The sequence below is a fragment of the Engraulis encrasicolus genome, chromosome 16, assembly GCF_034702125.1.
Source record: "Engraulis encrasicolus isolate BLACKSEA-1 chromosome 16, IST_EnEncr_1.0, whole genome shotgun sequence".
Lineage (NCBI taxonomy): Eukaryota > Metazoa > Chordata > Actinopteri > Clupeiformes > Engraulidae > Engraulis > Engraulis encrasicolus.
In genome coordinates, this window is record NC_085872.1 from 20,836,940 (window position 1) to 20,858,814 (window position 21,875).

The 21,875-nt window shown below is 41.1% G+C and overlaps 2 protein-coding genes across 2 annotated transcripts; one reads left to right on the plus strand and one right to left on the minus strand.

Moving 5' to 3' along the window:
- The first annotated feature begins 123 nt into the window (after positions 1-123).
- si:dkey-162b23.4 (sodium/hydrogen exchanger 9B2) lies at positions 124-13,954 on the plus strand. Its single transcript, XM_063218978.1, has 13 exons — positions 124-275; positions 1,258-1,442; positions 2,034-2,241; positions 2,667-2,837; positions 3,964-4,106; positions 5,376-5,503; positions 5,669-5,844; positions 7,746-7,852; positions 8,399-8,548; positions 10,532-10,640; positions 11,028-11,164; positions 11,381-11,573; positions 12,340-13,954. Exons 2-13 carry the CDS (start codon positions 1,359-1,361, stop codon positions 12,393-12,395), a joined length of 1,662 nt encoding a protein of 553 aa, XP_063075048.1. The 5' UTR covers positions 124-275; positions 1,258-1,358; the 3' UTR covers positions 12,396-13,954.
- A 1,821-nt stretch (positions 13,955-15,775) lies between these two features.
- On the minus strand, positions 15,776-19,432 carry cisd2 (CDGSH iron sulfur domain 2). The gene is made up of 3 exons (XM_063218979.1): positions 19,270-19,432; positions 17,875-18,086; positions 15,776-17,472 (listed from the first exon to the last, which is right to left on the minus strand). The coding sequence occupies exons 1-3, from the start codon at positions 19,370-19,372 to the stop codon at positions 17,383-17,385; spliced, it is 405 nt and encodes a 134-aa protein (XP_063075049.1). The 5' UTR covers positions 19,373-19,432; the 3' UTR covers positions 15,776-17,382.
- Between the last annotated feature and the right edge of the window lie 2,443 nt (positions 19,433-21,875).

A 21,875-nucleotide genomic window follows, 5' to 3' on the forward strand; every position in this document is an offset into this window, starting at 1 on the left:
AAGGCTATCTAGGCGACAAGTGTAGAATTCCCTTTATTGCGATGACCTCAAATGCAGACATGGGCCATCTGAGGACAACCCACGACCCCGCCCATACGGTTTTGGTTCAGCGCAGTTGGCGGATGTTTTGAAACTCCGTGCTAAATTTTAGTCGGACGGCATAATCCCTTCGTTTTTTCTTAGGGACCTTGAGCGCGGCGCTGCTGTCACATTCAACAATTTCCATTCATCAAACTTAGACCTAATACTATGGTGTTCTGTTGTTGCGGAATGAGGTAGGCTAAACATTTTTCATCAGTCGATTTGCTTTGCAGTTGAAGTCCATCGGCACCATGCGTAGGCAACCACAGCAGCGGCTTTAAAATAAAGCTGATAGCACCGGTCATCTATTCTTTCTACTTTGACAGAACCACTTAGCCAAAACTACGACTACATCACAGAATATCGTTCAATAATACAAGCGGTGGTGTGACTTTGGGAATAGTATGCATCATGGAAACTCGACTACTGCAGGCCTACTCGTACTATTCATTATTCCGTTTTCACGGAAATGTCCAAGTGGCTGTCTGGTAATTAGCGGGGCAAATGCTGTAGGTATCGTTCTAGCATCAAATCAGGTTAATAGACGTTCCCATGGCTTAAAGTGATGGTTAGCAAGTTGGCTAACGTTGGTAAGCTGTGTACAGTCTTTAGCCGGACCATATGCCACTCTTCTCTGCTAATGTGCCATATGTTCTCACATCAAGACGAGCGTCGATTAGTGTGTGGTCTCGTCAAAATAGGATTAACTATTGGTTGCCTGCTTAACCATCCTAGTTAGCTAGCTTTCTGGTTACTATGTCCTTCGAAGAGATGCCCCGCATTGGACTATCACTATATCTGCAATAAACTGGAGACAACACAATTTCTTCAGGTATCTTTTGGTAACGAACAGATGCATTTTCATGAATCTGCAAAGGTCGTACCCAGCTGCACGTGTCAAAGGAACACGGAAGGGAAACACTGCGATTGAACTCGATTGGAAACTGTTGCTTCATTCTCTTTCCGCGTCGGTCTGTGGCCAATGTTTTGCATTTGTAATGTCATTATGTCTCATTTATTTATTTTGTCACAGTAGATAATTGTTTCTATTACTATTGTGAGTTGTAAGTGCATGCTGCATTCTGTTGTATTTTTATTGTGTAGGAAAACAGTGATTTTCATTGACCACAAACTGGTTGCTCATGTCCATTTTAATTCACACACTTCCTCTGTTAGGTGACGCCTTGATGGAAACAAGCCTGCCGCTGGAGTACATAGACAGCGCAGCGCATACATGGTCAGTCACAGTGATAAGAAGAGAGTGAACCCCCTGTGCCATGGAAGGTATCCAGTCAAGACCACATTCATCAGTATCCTGTGGGACCGATGAAGGACTCAGCCCACTATGCAACCATGCTGGGGTAGGACATGCTATTTCAAAAGTTACCAATGCTTATTTTGTATCCGTGGAGTTTGCAATATTTTTCATTGTAGACAATTTAAAATTTTCATTGTAGACATAAATACCACTGTCGTAAGTAGACAGTAATTAATATAGGGGAGGATTTAAGCCTCATACTATTGCTTCAGAACTTGGTATTCTTGTTACTCTTGTTCCAATTAACTGCAGCTCTTTTTTTCTGAATAATGCCACTTTCTATGTGGTCTAAAAGCACACCGATCATTGTGTAAACAATTTTCAGTGTGTTGTAGTGGCTTACTGTTAGGAGACTGCATCGTAATCTCAAGAGTCAACATCAGTATAAGTTTATACTTCCATACGAGACTAGAAAAAGCAATATCATAAAGGGGTCGATGAGTAGAACCTAATTAAACTGTACGACAGGAGTAGTTGGACCTTTTTGAGTTCATTTGTGGACTTCACTGTAATATATTTCCCCCCTCTACGTATATCCATGGCCTTGAACACTTGTCAATGAGCCAAAGGTAACTTAACTTATCTGTGTAGACTAAACTCTGTCTTATTTGTGTTCTTCTGTTACTATTACCAGTCACACCTCAATGTTGACCAGATGCTGCAGCTTGTCCCAAAGCGCTCGGACAGCCCCAGTCACAGTGTGACAGAAGAAACGGTCTTCATTCCACCTAGCGTGACTTCAGTGGACGCCTGCACCAACACTGACCCGCCAGACAAATGCTGCGAAGCGGCGCAAAGACTTTGCCCCCCCAGGGGTATATTTGCTGCCCTCATAACCAAAGGTTTGTAGGGGAAGGGTGCAGTAGTGCTTTATATGGGTTGTTCTCATTAATGATGGCTGCAGCTTTTCTTGCTGAGTAATGGAAGAATCCTTTGCTTTTGTTGTGTGTGGGTAGAGCCATGCGAATGCATGCGAATTCTAGAATCACTCTGAATACAATGCAGGGCTACATTTCTCGAAAGCATAGTTGCTAACTACATTAGCTACTTTGTAGTTTGCAATGCAATTTCCCATTGGCAACTATAGAAGTTGCTAACTGGCTAACAACTATGCTTTCGAGAAGCGCACCCCAGATGTCCCAAAACTGAACCTCTGCTGTTTAATCCTAGCTGAAGTCCACTAACTGCCACCACAAACTCTTGCATTGCTGTTTACATGTTGAGTCGACTTGCTGGAAGCTAACAGCATCTGTAACATTGCTTACAGTGACCATGGCCGCTGTGCTGTTTGGAGTGGTATGGTCGATCACAGTGAAGGAGTGCGAGCCAGGGGGCAACTTGTTTGGCATCGTCGTGCTCTTCATTACCGCAGTCATAGCCGGCAGGATAGTTGGCCTTATCCATCTCCCAAAACTACCTCCATTCCCACCACTACTCGGTAAGCTACACATCACTGAATGATTCCAGAGTAATGTCTTGATTTATTGATAATATATACACAATGTCACTCTGACCAGATTGATGGAACAAAGATCAGATGTGAAGGTAATTGTATCCTAAGAAATGTCATTTCCAAAACAGGAGCTGATGTTGTCATTTGTTTACTGTACACTCTGCTCTATCCATCCATACCAGCATGTGCAACAGCCTGTTTAGTCTTTCATCCTGTGGGACCGACTTATCTTTCTCGGTCTGTTGACTTTTCAGACGGCATCCTTAATATTCACCCTCATGAACTGTTCCATGTTTTAATTTTGAGCGCCACACCTGTTGACTCAGCTTTGTTGTACGCACGTTATCAGCAGCTGTATAGGTAGAACACATTGGTAGTATGTGTTTGCCCTTATGCTAAGCAAACTTAGTGAGTTTAGGATTGCTGGTAGGATACTACGTGCATGGAAACTGTGTACACTACACACACCCCTTTACTTTCAGTGAAATGTTAAAAAGATGGTGGGTAGGGAGATTACTATAATTGCATTAGTTTTCAGCTGACATTTCGAAGTTGGTTGTAACTTTCCAAAAGGGCTGGTCTTAATGCGACCTGCTTTGAGGCTTTGTTGCCCAGGGATACAGTACTAAAGGTGGGCGAAGCTGGCAGGAATTTTTCATTATCTTTTTGGCTCCTGACATGGAGCTGCCTGAAACCTTTCAGTTGTTTCAGATTTCTCAGCCAGTTTTCTTAGGCGTAACAAGTCCTTTGCTCGGTTTCCCTCCAAATCAATTTCATATTTCTGCCAAATTTAAGGGCATAAAACAATCAAGTTTTTTTGGGCATGAATGTATCAACACCTGTGAAAGCTATATAAATGTTAAATGTAGCATTATCTCCTTCACCTCATTTTAAGCCTTTGACTTTCAGCTGTGAGTGTTGTTATACTTCATCTTGTGGGAGTCCTGTTGGATTGTGTGTTCACTTCAAATAGAAGTACTTAGGTATGCTTTCTTTAACAGTATGTGTCCTTGGAACGAAATCTGAGCATGACATCCTAGCGTTGTGGGAATGTACCGAAACTTTCTCTTTTGCCCTTGTCCCGTCACCTAATCTCTCTATTCCCTTTTAGGCATGCTGCTGGCAGGCATCCTCCTCAGGAACATCCCCGTGGTCACTGACGCAGTCAAAATCGACAAAGACTGGTCGGCTTCATTAAGAAGTATTGCCCTGGCTGTCATTCTTGCCAGAGCTGGGCTGGGCCTGGATGGATCAGTACGTTCGTTTTCATCCTCTTCTTACTCGCGCCTTTGTAATAACGATTTGTGTCTCTCTGTAATGCTGGACTCATAGAGGTAGAAAATAACACTAGAGAGGACCCCGCCCCCCTTTTTACGGCAATCTGTAGCGGCCATTATCTGTAGGTAGATCAGAGAAATGGAAATGAATGGAGAAGGAGGCTCACCTCTGTCAAAAATGGCTTAATCATGTGAAAATGTCCATCAACACACTATACAAGGACAATATTTGAACTGTGTTGCTAACTATGTTCATAAAAGATATTATTTGATTTTTAAATGTATTTTATCGACTCATATGATTTAAGTAGATATTTAGCCTGACATTTCAAATCTGCTCTTTGATTAAAGTGTCACTTCATATTTACACAGTTTTAGTCAATTTCTTGACAGGGGTGGGCGTTTTCTCCATTGACTTGTATTGCCTGAAGGCACCTACACTACCTACGGAAGTTGGGAAGCTCCAGCTGCCATTTCCGAGTGCTGTCGCAAATTGCTGTGTCCTCTCTAGTGTTATTTTCTACCTCTATGGCTGGACTGTTCCTTTGCATGTGCCATTTTGGTTTGTCCTGACAACCAATGTGTGATGCATGGTGATCTGTTGTACTGTGTTATGTGTTTCAGAAGTAGATTACTGTATCGCTGTACAATCATATCAGCTGGTTCTTGTGAAGGTACCCTGCGCTCTGTTCAGTAAAAAGACTAAACAGTTCAATACTACAGTAGCCATAGAAATATCTTTCATTCATCAAAAGTAATATTCAGTAACCTCCTGTCTTATCAGAAATACATCCATGGCTAAACTGCTAACAACTTTTGGAATTCATCAGACATAACATTGTGCTGTTAATAGAATAATCCAACAAGGTGACCTTGTAACATCTCATTCATTCGGCTCATTCTGTCCTTTTGATATCTGGTAACAGTAACACAGCTGGACAATTGTGCTGTCACAGTGATATTCTATTTTGAATCGAGTACATCATGGAGATGTTTGCTTTTCTTGTGGTTTCTTATGGTCATCTGATAGAAGGAAAGATTAGATGATTCTGCTTATGCATACTTTTGTCTATCTCTTGTATGTGGCAAAACATTCATGATTTATGATGACTAAACAAAGTGCTGGCAAACAAATGTGTTCTTTTAGTTGACTACAATTGCTTATGTACGCATGTAATCATTGATTTATGACCATAAAGCTTCAATATGAAACGTTCTGAGCATGTTTTTGTTTTGCTTTTCCCAGGCCCTGAAGAAACTGAAAGGTGTCTGTGTGCGGGTGGCCATAGGACCTTGCATTATTGAGGCCTGTACCATAGCTGTCGCCGCACACTTCATCATTGGCCTGCCCTGGGTCTGGGGCTTCATTCTAGGGTACTGGAACGTAATAACTATTTAGTGTATAGTAGTCTATCAAGCTACACAAAGTATAATATAAACCATGCATTGTATACAGTATGTAAATGGTAGATATAAATGTTCTTTAGAAATAATTGTCCCTGCCGTGTTGTTGTTGTGTTGTGTTGTGTGGTGTGACAGGTTCGTCTTGGGGGCGGTTTCACCGGCGGTGGTGGTGCCCACCATGCTCCTGCTGGCGAAGGATGGTTACGGTGTGGAGCAGGGGGTGCCAACCTTACTGATGGCAGCGGGCAGCTTTGATGACATCCTGGCCATCACCGGCTTCAACATCTGCCTCGGCATGGCCTCTGCAACAGGTACAGCAGTTACATCACTCCGCAGCGGGCAGACTCCCTGAGTGGCATCAGATTTCACAGTTTCAAAACGGGTGCACCATGGATCTCAAACTTGGGCCTGGAGAAATGTGCACTGGGATTATAATCAGTGGTTTGAGACCGTTTTTAAACTCAGTTCTATCCAGTTCTTGCATCGTTAGTGAATGTGTTTGTATATACTCACACCATACTCTCCTTGATGATGCATGCTTCAAAAAGTGCACTAAACTAGAGAAGAGCCCCAATTGGGTCAGAGGTAGGAATCAAATTATCAAATGGTATCTGTGATCTAGTTAGTCAATGAATTGCCATGCATGTGTGATTGCCGGTGATTCCATTCATTATTTGCTGAAAATGTTTATCTACATCATAACGACATTGGTATGACATTTCTAAGAGTCTTGAGTAACAGATTGAGACGTTGTCATTACCATTTTGGCAGGGCTTTGAACCGGTTCAAGGAACGAAAACGAAAACCGGGAACTTTTTGTATTTTACAGGGAACAGAAACAAAACCGGAAACTTTATTATTTTTTATGTTCTGGAACAGGAACACTTATTTAAAAATAATGGTAACCGGTTAATACCGGTTAATACCGTTCCTCAAATAAATAAAAAAAAGTTACTATTTTCCTGCGCACGTTACCATGACGGCTGAGATTCACGTCTTGTGTGACATCAGACATTCTCTGACTGAATGGAGAGAGAGCTGTGGATTACAAAGTCTCCACTCCGCATCTTAAATAAGACAAACCACTGTCATACATTTCCATTGCATCATTGTAAGACATTGCAGAGAAGCGTGTGTAAAGCGCACCGAGAATGTTCTACGTTATTGGGCATACATGGCCGCTTCAAATATGCACACACTCACAATGTCCATCATAGCGCTCCCTGTGACCCAAGTCAGCGTGAAGCGCGCATTTTAATCATTGAGGTTTATTCTCCGCTTCTCCGCTTAGGCTGTCCCTGAATGACAACATTCTGGAGGATATTCTTTTCATCCGCTTGAATAAACAGCTTGGAATGTAGGCTGACTCATTTGCACTTCCGTCTTTTTTGGTTAATGAACGTCAGTTAGGCCTATGGGGACTAATCAGCTGACAGGAACGAAATTAACCGTTCCGGGAACAATATTTTTTTGTTCTAACCGGTTCGGGAACGTCAATTTATTGGTGGAACTCATAACCGGAAACGTTATAATTCCGTTTCTGTTCGGAACGGAACGTTTGGAAAAAAATAACGGTTCAAAGCCCTGCATTTTGGTGACAATAAGGTGATTACAGAGGCCCTACAGGAAAGTGTTAACTTTGCTGTGTTCACATGTTGGGGCACATGCTACTGTTTCTTTTAAAGGGATATGCCACTATTTTGGGGCTTAATACAGTTAAAATCGTTGGCCGGGGTTCATAAAGGTGGTTAAGTGTCTTATTTTGCATGTTAAGCATTGTCTTGCTTTATAAAAAGAGGGAGTATGTAGCTAAGCTAGTCAAAGTCAATGGATCACTGTAGCATGTAGTATGCTACACGGATCCATTGATTTTCAGTAGCTTAGCGACAACAGCAAGACAACAGCTTACATGAAAAATAAGACACTTTACCACCTTTATAAACCCTGGCCAACGATTTTAACTGTATTAAGCCCCAAAATAGTGGCATACCCCTTTAAGTAAAGGTGAAGGCACAAACACTCAGCACCTGTTCAGACTGCAATGTATTGTGTGAGGGGAGGACATACTCTGGTATAGTACTTTATTATTACAGTGGGGTATACTGTAATTTGTCCTGCTTTTGTGCCATTGCTTGTTTTTTTTATATTTTTAAATGGGTAATTTGTCACGATGATCGTAGTTATTAAATAAACTGTATGCGTTTTGTTGCAGGGTCAACCTGGTTCAGCCTGATGCGAGGTGGGCTGGAGGTACTGGGGGGATTTGTTGCCGGAATTCTCCTGGGCTTCTTCTTGCAATACTTTCCCAGCAAAGACCAGGTGGGGAAATGATCAGCACAAGTGGGAACTGAAACACTTTTAAGATTCATTTTGTTTTTTGTTTTAACATTGTGTTTCACCAGTTAAATGGTTTTGGAAGCCCCTTGATTTATTACAGTGACCTTAAAAGTCCTACACGTAGGTCTGTGTAAAGGTGAGAGCAGTCATACAAAAGCAGTCAAGCAAAGACGTGGCTCTTATTCCACCAAGACAATGTTTTTCATCCTGCTGTGTTCACTGGCAGTCATTTTGAATTGGAGTGATTAAGGTGTTTTTTAAAATAATATTTTATTCAAGGTAATAAAAAGGTACATGTACAATACAGTGTGTAAAGTCAATTTTGTATATGGTTAAACTCAAGCATGTCGGTATATGTGATATTTGTTATGTGTCCATGTGTTTGAATGTCATTTGTCATTGTCTTTGCATATTCAACCTCATGTTTTGTCATGTTAAAGCCATGGGATAATGTTGGTTTTTTGCATTTCTGCATTCCATCCCCTCTTCACTTCACTTCACTTCACTCTCTCTCTCTCTCTGATGTAGAAACATGTGGTGATGAAGCGCTCCTTCTTTGTGCTGGGCCTGTCTGTGTTTGCTGTGTTTGGCAGTAACGAGGCTGGCTACCCGGGCTCCGGGGGTCTGTGTACACTGGTGCTGGCCTTCGTGGCGGGACTGGGCTGGGACGAGACAAAGGTCAGCTCAACCACCACCTCTTCCCCACTGTGTGTTTGTGTGCGTTTCCCAGTCGGGGAGCAAAGCAACATTTAGGCTCTCGCACACACATACGCACAAACTCACTAAGGAGGTTTATATTGTTTGTGTGTTCTTTTCTGTCCCTCTTGACATTTTGTTTTGACTTCTGTTCGTAACTTAAACTACTGACAGTACTCATGAAGGAATCCATGTCATTTATAACCCAATGGGCCCCATATCTATGTATTACTCATTTCCCTACACACCCTCATACTTTTCAATGCGTTATCTTTAGAGAAGGACGTTTAAATGGCTAAGTAATGTAGCCTGACTCTCATGAAACCCTTGTGGGAAAAATAAGTGAAGCGCGACAGTTGTTTCAGACAACAATGACCTCTCTCATGGAGTGGAGGGGTGCGGATAGTGTTGCAGCTGCGGGGGGTGGAAAGGGTGGGGATGATGGATGATCGATGATGGATAGATAGATAGATAGATAGATAGATAGATAGATAGATAGATAGATAGATAGATGGATGGATAGAATGGGCTCATTAGATAGAGAGGATGGATAATAAATAGGCTCATAATAATGCTGTAGTGTTATTTTTTATATTTATTATTAGGAGTACAGTGTTATTTTCTGTAATACTTTTCTTCTTTCTCAAGCACAGAATACCAGTGTATCATGTTGTGGTGGCCTATCACTATTCATATTGTTATTAGACAAATTATTAATGAGACGCGGATACTTAACAATTTTCAACCTTTTCAGTCAAAACCCAAAACATCCCTGCAAAAAGGCCATTTCAACATTAGAGAGCAAAAAAGCGTGAACAGACACACAGGCATAGTTCCAGGTGCACATAGTCTGCTCTCTCTCTCTCTCTCTCTCTTTCTTTCTTTCTTTCTTTCTTTCTTTCTTTCTTTCTTTCTTTCTTTCTTTCTTTCTTTCTTTCTTTCTTTCTTTCTTTCTTTCTTTCTCCTGTGCGCTTTCAAAGCTTCTGCGTATTCGGGTCTACTTGAATGCTTTGTGCACACGCCTTTGTTCACCTTGTCGCGGGACTTGTTATAGCTTGCCAATCTTTTGGAACACGCGGTTACGGTCATGTATATGAAATATGTCGTATGAAACAAGTGACCAGACTCCACATAGTGTATTTATATGAATTCAAATTCCTTTATTATCATCAGTGGACTACTTATGCCTTGTGTCTACTTGTGTCGCTAAGCTAGTGAAAGTCAATGGATCCGTGTAGCATGCAATATGTCGCTAAGCTAGTGAAGATCCATTGACTTTCACTAGCTTAGCGACATATTCCCTCTTTTAACTTGTCTTAAAGCAAGACAACGCTTAACATGAAAAATAAGACACTTTACCACCTTTATATAAACCCCAGCCAACGATTTTAACTGTATTAAGCCCCAAAATAGTGGCATACCCCTTTAAGCCATTTTTTCCTGTAGTGCTCTCATCCCTCCCGGTTTACTTGTGTAAATATGATATTTATAACTTATTTGTTAGTGAATTGTCTAGAACTCATACAGCTACACATCAAATATAGTGAACTAGCGAACATTAAAATAACAGACAACGTCAACGAAAGGGAGGGCGTGGACAAAAGGGTTCCACGAGAATGAGGGCGTCAGAGAAAGATGTTGGCTACTGTATGTCTGATGGCACCACTGTTTCATGACTGCACAAACGTTTTCGTCATGGAAAAATGGTTTGTTGACAAACATTTTCTCTTCCCTTCGGAATTAACACTTGTCTCAATGCCTGAACTTGACATTGTATGATTACTGTTTTCTTTTTTTTTTCTCTTTGAGTTATTTATTTAGTCTTTTTTTGAGGAAGGTTGCCAAGGCGGCAGGCCTCCTTTGGCAAGGCGCGCGGCCGCCTTAGCTAGAAAGTGTTGTGGGAAACACGGCTGTTCTATCAGACTTCGGTCATCACTAATGGTCACGCTGCATGTCTCTTTCCAGACGGCTGTGGAAGACATTGTGGGTAGAGCTTGGGACATCTTCCAGCCTCTTCTCTTCGGTCTCATAGGGGCTGAGATCACCTTCTCCAAGCTAGACGGTCACACTGTTGGTAAGTCATAACACTGTAACTACTTTGTAACAGGCAGTGTTGTTCTAGACCTGAAAACTCAATTTGTTTTGTTGCTGTACACTTGCAATTCAGTGGAATCACACTATTCAATCACACTGTAGCATACAGTGGTGTAGTCTACGTAGAACACGGGTATACGGAGTATACCCACTTATAAATTTCAGGGATTTCAGTATACCCACTTAAAATGGATTGATCCATTATTTTTAATGGCACAAATATATACAGTATACCCACTTAAAAAAATGCTGAAATATACAGTATACCCACCATAAAAAGACTACACCACTGCATATATACACTGAGCAAGGGGGTGAGTTACCACACCAATTCAAAGTATTTAATTTGTCCTCTTTCTCTCCACAGGGCTAGGTATTGCTTGCCTTCTTATTGCGCTGACTGTTCGTGTTCTCTTCACATTTTTCATGGTGACGTGCGCTGGCTTCAATTTCAAAGAAAAGATCTTTATTGCAATAGCCTGGATGCCAAAAGCCACGGTGCAGGTAAAGTGTGGAACACCGACCATACAAACCATTCATAATACCTATATTGATATACAAGGGGATTATAAATTGCATCTCATAACTATATAAAGTGCCACACAATCCGATTGCCTAATAATCCATGAATGCATTTGGTTCCTGGAATGCAAAGACGAGCCCAATGGGGCCAGTCAGTGAGCATGTGTGATTAATGTAGATGTCCTACTGCCCCTGCAGGCAGCTATTGGGTCCACGGCACTTGACATGGTTCGCAAAAAGGAAGAGGTGGATGCAGAGCTGGAGGGGTACGGGATGAACGTGCTAACGGTGGCCGTGCTCTCCATCTTGATCACGGCGCCCATCGGAGCCCTGCTGATTGGCCTCACCGGGCCATACCTCCTTCAGAAGCCCAAGAACCCCTCTGCCTGGGGTAAACACCCTTACTCCCACCAATCTCTATGTGTGGAGCTGTCATAGGGCACTGCTCTCTACAGTCACACAACAGTCATTCGTGTTTTAGAGGGGTTTTTGTTTCGTTATTATTTATTTATTATTTTGTTTTTGGTTTTTTTTGTGTGTTTGTTGGCATGTCAAACAAATTAAACCTGGCATTTGAGTATACATGTCACTGTAAACGTTTCCATACCGACATGACACTATTCTTGCTTTGCACACTGCATGCTGCATGTCACGGAACATTTCTGGGTATATATACATGGTGGACAACAAAAACTGGACCGCTTTAAAAAAAAAAAAAATCCTGTGCACACACACCACTTTTCACTCTGACTATTTGGATTAAACCACCCCTCCTCCCCCAACAACCCCATATCTCATATCTACCACCTTACGTTTTTCAATTTCATCATCAACTACACAGTTAAAGAATAGAACAACTCGAAAATGAAACACCTGTTTAGATCCAAATCTGTCACTTCTGTAAAACTGACAAATTTAGCTTAGTTTGTGGTTTAGTCACAATTATTGAGGGTAAATTGTTGTTTAAAAGTGATTCAGTTTTCCTTTGTCCCACCTTGTATATGTCTCATTACCATACTTGTATTAGTATTTCATGTGTAATTCTCTTAGACAGTCCACGTGCAATGGCAGAGAGAACAAAAATGACATGTCAAGCCAAGCAGTCACCAACAAATTTTGCAGTCTCGGTCTTTTGTCTGATTTGTTTTGTGCTCCAGGTCTGGGGGGTAGACAATCAACAGACACCCCAGTCACCTATGAGAGTGCCATCTGAGGCGCACTCCAGTGACTGCCACTGGATGGACAGGGGAGGGAGGTGTATGGTGACCAGTACCACCACAGGAAGAAAGGATATGCGAGTCTCGACAAGACAGTCCCTCTCCATCCAGGGGTTACCTACCTACATGTTTGACTGGGGCCTTTGCTTACATGCAGCTGGTACAGGTGAATCACTGTGTATAATTAATCCTGTCCGTCAGCTGACATGCTTCATAATGAGCTTAGACAACTGACTGTCTTCCCACATGTATACAATGCGCAATCACCATAACACAAGGCATTCTGCAGCATTCGGCTAACCTCACTTCAGCAAACGTATGCACAGTTATCTATTCAGATTTTAACACACTAACACAGACACGCATAGTATATGTATATGCAGTGCGCAATAGCTGCTTAAACCAATTCAGGATGTCATTGTTCCTGATCTTGGGACCCAAACAATATAAAAAGGTGTGTGTTTTATGGTTTATTACACTGCTCCATTTTTTTAACAGCACATGCTTTGTGCAAAACAGTGATGCCTCATATTTGAACAGGTAACTTATTTAAATGTTGATAATTTGTTGTTTTTTTTAAACAACATCTCTTGTCAACTTTCATTTAAATAATATGCTGTATCAGTGTCTTGTACATTTAGTTTATATTTATATTACAAAGACTAACGTTTCTATAAATATGGTTGAATTGGTTTTAGATGTAAATGTTGTTGCTGTCAAAATTACTTTCAAAGAAGTGTAGAGTAATGTCGGAAAACAATGCAATCGAAGTGAATGTCTCTTTAGGAAGAATGGAAGTGGATACATTTTTTAATTTAATATTATTTATACTAAACTATTGACAATAGCCATTTTACCCCCCAAAATCCTGTGTTGTGTCACTGTGTTAAACGAGAACACCCCTGGGTCATAACTTGTTTTAATTGCGGCCTTTGTGTTATGGTTGTGCTTCAAGTAATTTTACCATTTGTGATGCTTATATTATTTCAGGTTTCTCATTGGCTCAGATTTTTTTGTTGTTATTGTTTACTTTTGCATGCAATTGTACACAGTGTATGGTTTTACTGCTGTGGTGACGTTAGACGTAAAGGTACAGTATGACTGATATAGTGCCCTCTAGCGGTGACACGGCACACTGCAATTGAGTACCTCTACTTTCTGTTGACGTGTAGAAGCTGCAATAACAGTGTGATGCCAAAGGTGGGAGAGGTGCTTTTAATGTTGGTGTGTAGGTTTGCCTGTTCCTGTGTGTGTATGATGCATCATGGTGGCACATAATTTGTGGAACATTTAACTGTACTCTGTGTACCAAAGAGTTGCTTTAAGCTGTCAAAACAGCTTGGTCATTACACGCAAATTATACTGAAAACATGAACTCAAAGCTGTCTGTTCATAGATCTCCTCAATTACAGCATACTGTACCTTTTATTTACTGTATTGTAAAGATGGTGTGTGTTCCCTAGAACTTGCTGTGTTTACAAAAGCACTTAGTTGTGTTGTACAATACAATGTCATATGGTTTAAGACAGGTAAATAAAGCCACATATGAAATGAAGTGAAAACGGTTGTTTTGCATTATTTGGAGTGGAATAACATTACAGTCATAGGAAAAAGTTTGTGTACCCTTTGAAATGTCTTACATTTCTGTCAAAATTGCTCTTAAAACGTGGTCTGATTTTCCCGGAAATCTCAAGAAGGAACAATCAGTCTCCTTTAACTAATTCCACCCAAACATTTACATGTTATCATATTTTTATTGTTCATAACATGTAAACAATCACAGGACAGCAAGGTATAATTAAGTATACCCTTGCATTCAATAGGTTTTTACCCTCAGTTAGTCGCAATAACCCTAACCAGATGTGCCCTGTAGTTGCCGTCCGATCAGATTAACAAAATATTCTGGAACAATCTGGATGCATCTTGTCTCCCTCTTCTTTAGAAAACTGCCCCTGGATGTCTGGAGTGGGTAGCTTTCTTGACTTCATGCCATATCATTTATTTTTTTTGTCAGGGCTTTTGGGCTATTCCAGAATGTGTATTTCGTTGTTATAAAGCCATTCTAAAGTCGATTTGCTTCTAAAATATGGGCTGTTGTCCCATTTCAGCACCCATCCTCTAGTGTGCTTCAGCTGTGTGACAGACTTCCTCACGTTTTTTCTGTAAAATATCACAAACTTCTGAGTTCATTGACGATAGCAAACTGACAAGGGCCTGAGGCAGCAAGGTAGCCGCATATAATGATGCTCCCGCCACCATACTCAAAAGTGGAAATGTAGCTAGAAATAACCAAAAATGGGGTTCACTCAGCCAATCTAAAAAAAATGGGTCTTCTGTCAAAAAAAATATTGCTGCACCTTTGAGGTTTGCAAGAAAAAAAAACATTTACATGCTTCACAGAATTACTGCTAAATGCTCTATAGACCAAAGTTGAAACCGAAGTTGAATTGTTAAGGGGAACACACAATGTCATGTTTGGAGGAGAACTGGAGAACCACACCTTCACCAAAACCTCATCTACACCTTTGAGTATGGTGGCAGGAGCTTTATTATATGCGGATACCTTGGTGCCTCAGGCCCTGGTCAGTTTGCTGTTATCAGTGGAACAATGAACTCAGAAGTTTGAGATATTTTACAGAGTAAATGTGAACTAGTCTGTCACACAGTTGAAGTACACAAGAGGATGGGTGCTGAAATGGGACAATCACCTATACTTTTGAAGCAAATCGACTTCAGAATGGCTTCATAACAATGGGCTATTCCAGAAGGTGTATTTCAGTCAAAGCCCTGACAAAAAACAATTGAGATGATATGGCATGAAGTCAAGAAAGCTACCCACTCCAGACATCCCAGAAACCTTGCTGAAGAGGGGCAGTTTTCTAAAGAAGAGGGAGACAAGATGCATCCAGATTGTTCCAGAATATTTTGTTAATCTGATCTGCAACTATAGGAAACGTCTGGTTAAGGTTATTGCGACTAACTGAGGGTTAAAACCTATTGAATGCAAGGGTGTACTTAATTGTGCCTTGCTGTCCTGTGAATGTTTATATCTTATGTCCAATAAAAATATGATGAAAAGGAAGAAAGGAGTCGCACACTGGAGCTGAATGCAGAATCAAAAACTGTGAACCAAACTGGGAACACTGATGATGGGCTAGACCCGAAACGTTTGTCCCCTGTCTGTCGGTTTTATTTACTTTTTTCGGCTGTGTTTAATACAGTTTTTGATTCTGCATTCAGCTCCAGTGTGCGACTCCTTTCTTCCTTTTCATTATACTGCTCTTGGAATTACGCACCGAGCGATACGCTCAGGATAAGACATTGGCGCGGACGCCACCCCACCATTACTATTCAATAAAAATATGATGACATGTAAATGTTTGGGTGGAATTCGTTAAAGCAGACTCTGTTCCTTCTTGTGATTTCCGGGAAGATCAGACCATGTTTTATGAGCAATTTTGACAGAAATGTAAGACATTTCAAAGGGTGTACAAACTTTTTCCTATGACGGTATGGCATTAATAGGTTGCATTGGTCCCTCTAAGAGCATAACAACCCCCACAAATAGTTCTCAAATCACTTCCAACTAAAATTCAGACCGGGAAATAGATTAAAGCCAGAGAAAATAATGCTCTTATTTTCAGAAGGACTGTCTCTTCACGCTGGTTAACAAGTCATGCTGTAGTAGTCTGCCTAAATACTTTGCATGTAAAGAGAAAATACATATCCAGGATACAAGGCCATTCGAGTATATTCTTCCTCATTGCACACAGCATTTGCAAGGTGGGATGTTTGGGAAATGCAAATGATATGTAAACAAGATAACCTTTCTAAGAGGATGACATTGTAGTTGGCTTGGTTATATCAGTTACATATTTGCCTGCTGGACTACTGTCAAAGAATAGGTTATTGCATGCATGTAGGTGATGGGTGTTGTTATTTGTAATGACAAAAAAAAACAGAAATAAAAATGGTCTGAAATCCTGAATGTTAAAAAAGCAAATATTTATATAACCTTAACAAAATATTTTACAACTGCATTGAAGCACATCTGATCTACACAGTAGCATAACCACAGGAAATGTCTTCGACTAAATTCTTTCTGTAGACAGTGTCAAAATATTTAAGAAGCCATCATACAAGCCAGCTTTTAGTTCCAGCTGACTTAACTTCCAAAATATGAATGGCAGACGACTATTAAAGATAAGTTAATGATATTTGCAGTTTGTGGTAAATTTCTAGGTGGTAGTACTACAAAATCTGTTGGTAGATAAAACGTTCACAAAGACTTTTACACCATGTAACGATAGGTGATACTTTTGGAATTGCATGAAGGTTTCACTTAATAAAAATATCTCCAATAGGCCAATGGGTCATACACGGTTAATAACTTAACATGCAGAGAGTGAAAAAGGCAAATGAAATAAACAAACAAAAATTACCCAAAACAAAAAAATAAATGAGTAAAACTTGATTGAGGTGACAGTGGCCCATTTCAACTTGATTGCCCTTTTTACAAAGACTACTAACTGATGCCATTTTAATAGAGGAACTGATACATCGAAAGCCTTTCGCAATTTCAAGTAGTAGTAATCCTTACAGTATCTAAGTATGAACACCTGAATTATGGAAATTCAATAGTTGCTCAATTAAGTGTATTGGTGTTCAATTATATTTCCCCTCCACTTTCCCAAGTCATATATTGCACTTTATAGTGTAACTTGGGCAAAAACAGGAGATCACATATGGGTGATGCAGATAAAAAAAGACAATTCAACATCTACCACACTTGTACAACTACTTGGCCCAGTTGCCTATGCACTTAAACGGAACATGAGGCAACATATCCCGTGCCATTTAAATGAAAACAACCCATAACTGGCACAGTATGATGTATGAAAAACAAAATCTCCCATTAGAGTAAGGCAGCATACAGAAAACACCTAAAGTAAGGCAGTGAGGGAGGGACTGCCCTCCATTGCGTTATAGAATTTTCTTCTTCAATACCAGTGGTCCGACATTGTCTCCAGTCAGCTGGTTGTGTTTCTTGTGAGATCCGTCGCAAACAGGAAACTGAAACAGGAACATCAAGGACAGGCCATTAAATGCTGATAAGGCTACCATACAACATGCTGCATTGCTGTCTGTTAGGGTTAGGGTAATGGTTCACATTTTTGGTGCCTAAAGATGTTTGGAGATTTTATGTATTTCTAAGTGAGTGCTATTTCTTATATCATTGGATATAAGCCCGACTAACGGTTTCGGTGTTACTACACCTTCTTCAGAAGCGAAACGTTAGCCGGGTGTGTGCACAAAATAAAATCTTGAAAACTAAGCTGCAGTGTGCTCCAGCCTCTCCTTTCCAGTGATGTCTGTCCCACTGCCACTGTGATGCACCTGCAAGCTGAGTGAGAGATAATGCGTAGAGTCCCAATTCCACTATTCCTTATATTATATCATATTTCACTCACTCACCCTCTTGGACCGCCAACATCGGCAGTAACAGACCGTTGTGCTGCTCAAGTCCTCAATATCAATCTCGTTGACCACTGGGCGTGTCTCCTTTTGAATTTTAAGGTTGATGATGCAGTCCTTTTGCTTCTTCTTAGGAAGGAAAGGGCGAATGGTCAGGTAGCCCAGCAGAGCAAGAATGCCCAATAGTGGTAGTAACCGGAGCCACTCAGACACTGGGAGAATGAAAGAGACCATAGTTTGTTAATTGCACAAAGGGGCAAAGACAATATCCTGGTGCAAAAACTGCTTGAAACTACTAAGCCTATTATGGACCAAAAGAGGATCCCAGTGCATGTAGATCAGTTTCCATTTAGTAAGGCAGAACTCACTGATGATGATAATAATAATAATAATAATAATTATTATTATTATTATTATTATTATTATTATTATATCACAAAGACCAGTCCACTGAAAGTAAGTATTAAAAGCATCAAAAAAAGTAAATCTGTTTTAGCATGTAGGTGCTTTTACCTTCAGGCAACACTTTGCAACTACTGAATCCACACAAAATACTTCCAAAATTGCAGTTACTGGTGTAATTGAGGCTGAAGCATCATTCATAATATCATTATAGAAGGCCTACAGTCTGGTTGTGATCCCTCAGGGAGAGGTGTGCAGATTATTTTTTCCCACCATTCATTTGTGGTATAGTATATACCACAAAGGGACAAGGCATGTTTGTAATGTAAGCCTTGTTCCAACTTGTGATTTACTCTAGCCTATAGGGGAACAGAAGTTTAGGAATTGGGTTTATGATTCATTCTTGCATATTTGACATCTCAAGACTGCGCAAGACAGGGGCTAAGCTGGTCTTAAAAAAGACAAAAAAAAAATGTTTTCTTAATTTTAAAAGACATATCCGCACTGGTGCATGGCTGGCTGCCTGCACCCCATTCAACAGACCAACTAACACGAGATGATGCAGTAGGCTCATGCTGCTGAAGACTGTAACCTTGTAACTTCACACTTGCTCATCCTGGATACAGCTCTAGTGTTAGACTTGAGACGTGGGTTTAAAACAATTTGCGTTCTTCGTCTCGATTGATTGCTGGACTTTCTTTGAGTCAGAAACCAATGCTTGAACTGTTACGCTTGGTTATTGAACTTTTACTTCCCTGAACTCCAAGCAGATCGCCTTTCCAGCAACTAGCCTGCGTTTCTTTCAGCAACAACCGAACAGAAAAGAGGACACCTGTGTGTGTACAGTGACATAATCAAAGACACAAAGACAAAAGACTCCCCTAACCTGTTGGCATTCCCCGCAGATCTCAAGAACTGGCTAACTTTAGTGATCAGCCAGCAGACAATGAAGTTTTTTTGTAGTAACATTTGTCAAGTAAAAATTTAACCTACCTGTTAATCGCGCAAACCCTCCTATTGTTTCTGGTAGGGGCAACTTTTTGAGGTAGGCTGGAAGCTGGATTTTAATGATCCTAGAAATAGTTTCTAACACCATCTTGAATGAAGAGGTTGCTCTACAGCGAACTTGGGATATTTCCTGGGGTTCAACGTCATTACGCTCTTTTTCGATGATTACACTAGCCTTTCAGCCCAGCAATTTCAATGGAGGTGCAGACAGACGTACTTACGGTAGTGAATTACAAAATGTACGTACGGTACGCAGGAAGAACAGACCAATGAGAGAACACACAGTTGGGGAGATGTGATTGGCCATAAGTAAGAGGCGGCTTGTAAAAAATGTTTTCAACACCTTGTTGTCATGCACGGCATTTTTTCCCCTGTGGCCTACAGCAGAAATTAGGTAAAGTGTATGTAAAAACATTACTTAGTTAGCCTATCTTCCTCAATGATGAAAGCATGTAGGCCTATAGAAGTAGAAGTTGAAGTGCTTTATTGTCATGATGTGATGTTGTTTAACCCACAGATGCCCACAAAAGTAAACATAGACTAAGCAGTAGGCTATATCTAGTGTAATAAAATATAGAAAATGTAAAGATAAGATATAAAATAACAAACAAGTGATGATTTGCAGGGTTCAGTACAGGTGCAGGATTCAAGTATTCACTGAACAGGTAGCCTAGGCCTTCACTGTACAGCAGGCCTAGGCCTACAGGTAGAATAACACAGTAGGCCTGCTGCGCGCACACACACACACACACACACACACACACACACACACACACACACACACACACACACACACACACACACACACACACACACACACACACACACACACACACACACACACACACACACACAGCATGACGGGCAAAGTCCACATGCATTTCACAGTTTAGACAGTCTGGAAGTTTTTTTTAGGGGGGGGGGTATTGGTGACGCGTGGAGTTTAAGTCTGATGGCGGTGGGACAGAAACTGTTCTTCAGTCTTGTAGTGTGGGTGCGCAGTGCCCTGAAGCATCTGCCCAAGTATGTTCAACTGCAGTGTGCAGGGCGGGGGGCAGGTCTGGATCACATCTCCCTCCTCCCCCCTGAGCACATCTTCCTCCTCCCCCCTGAGCACATCGAGTGCCTCCCCCTTGTCATTCAGCGGCAGCGCTAAGCTTCTACATGGGAAGAAAAATAGCTCTGGAAGTCACTGCACCGTGCAGAGCAGAGACGCAGAGTTTTCACAAATAAAATCGTAGATCCACTCTCTCTACTCCACTAATGTATAATGGTTTGGTGAGTGTAGTAAACACGAGCGGGGAGCTTTGAGTGAACCGCGCGATGAACAGCACGCGACCCTGTTTAGTATAATTTATTAATCCCGAGGGAAATTAAGTTATTAGGCTATTATTATTATTAGCTAATATAAGCTAGGCTACATTTAATATTTGTTAACGCATGGGTCTAATTTGAATTAATATTAAGTGTCTCTTCTTAGTATCTTAGTTTGAAGACCAGATAGGGCCTATTTGTTTCTAAAATTCGAAAGATGGGGCCAGGTGCCAGGTGGCAGCATGGTGAAGAGCTTGTGGCCTGGGTGTGAGTGATCTGTGTTTTTATTGCTCTGTTTGTGCAGCGTGTATGATGGATCTCCTCAAGTGTGTGGGTAGTTAGCTACCAAAGAGTATCTGTGCCATTCTAATTATGCTCTGTGACATTTTCTTGTTGCCTAACACCATGCAGTATCTATCAGTTCAGTGGGGGGTTGGGGGATGGGTCCCTCATTGAACCGTGCAACAACAAAAAATTGCGGTCATCAGGAAGAGTTGGATTGTGAGAGCTGGTCAGACAGGGGTTGGTGCTCTTGTACTTATCGTAGGTCGGATATAATGCCCTGCCACATGAGTCTGGGGTCAGTCTACAAAGTACTGAAAACGCAGCTGAAGAAGAAAAAAAAGTGTACCATATCAAATGTCAAGGCCATGCTCGTCTGTGATATTTCGCATTTCGGCAAAACAAACAAGGTCGTCTGATCATCAAAGTTTGATGTAGCTCAGTGGTTCCCAAACTTTTCCCCTTGTGCACCCCTTTGTACATTTCAACGTGGTTCGCGAACCCCCCAAGCGAATATTTTGGTGTGCTGATGTCCATGAAAGTATGGATTCACTGCACATTTTGCACAATTATTTTGGGGAATCCTCTTTTTTCTAGGAGTTAAACTACTGTACAATTTTCATGGACCCTTCAGCATAGAATTCACCATACAATTAAGAACTATTTAATGTTCATTAATGCTGGAGAAAACCTCACATATCCACCATTGCTCTATTTAGCTCGTGCACCCCCTTTGGCAGGCTGCGCACCCCCAGGGGTGCATGCACCCCAGTTTGGGAAACCCAAACCAACATTGGCAGGCAGGCAGTCACAATCACACCCATCTGGTGGTGAAAAAGCGGCATAGCACCACAATATTACCAAGCCACATGACACCCTGTAGGTGCAGGAGATATGTAGAGAGATGCATTTGGCATCCGTTCCCCTCAGAATTGACAGTTGAAAGACACCAATTCATAATATAAAGATAGAAGACAATATTACTACATTTTATT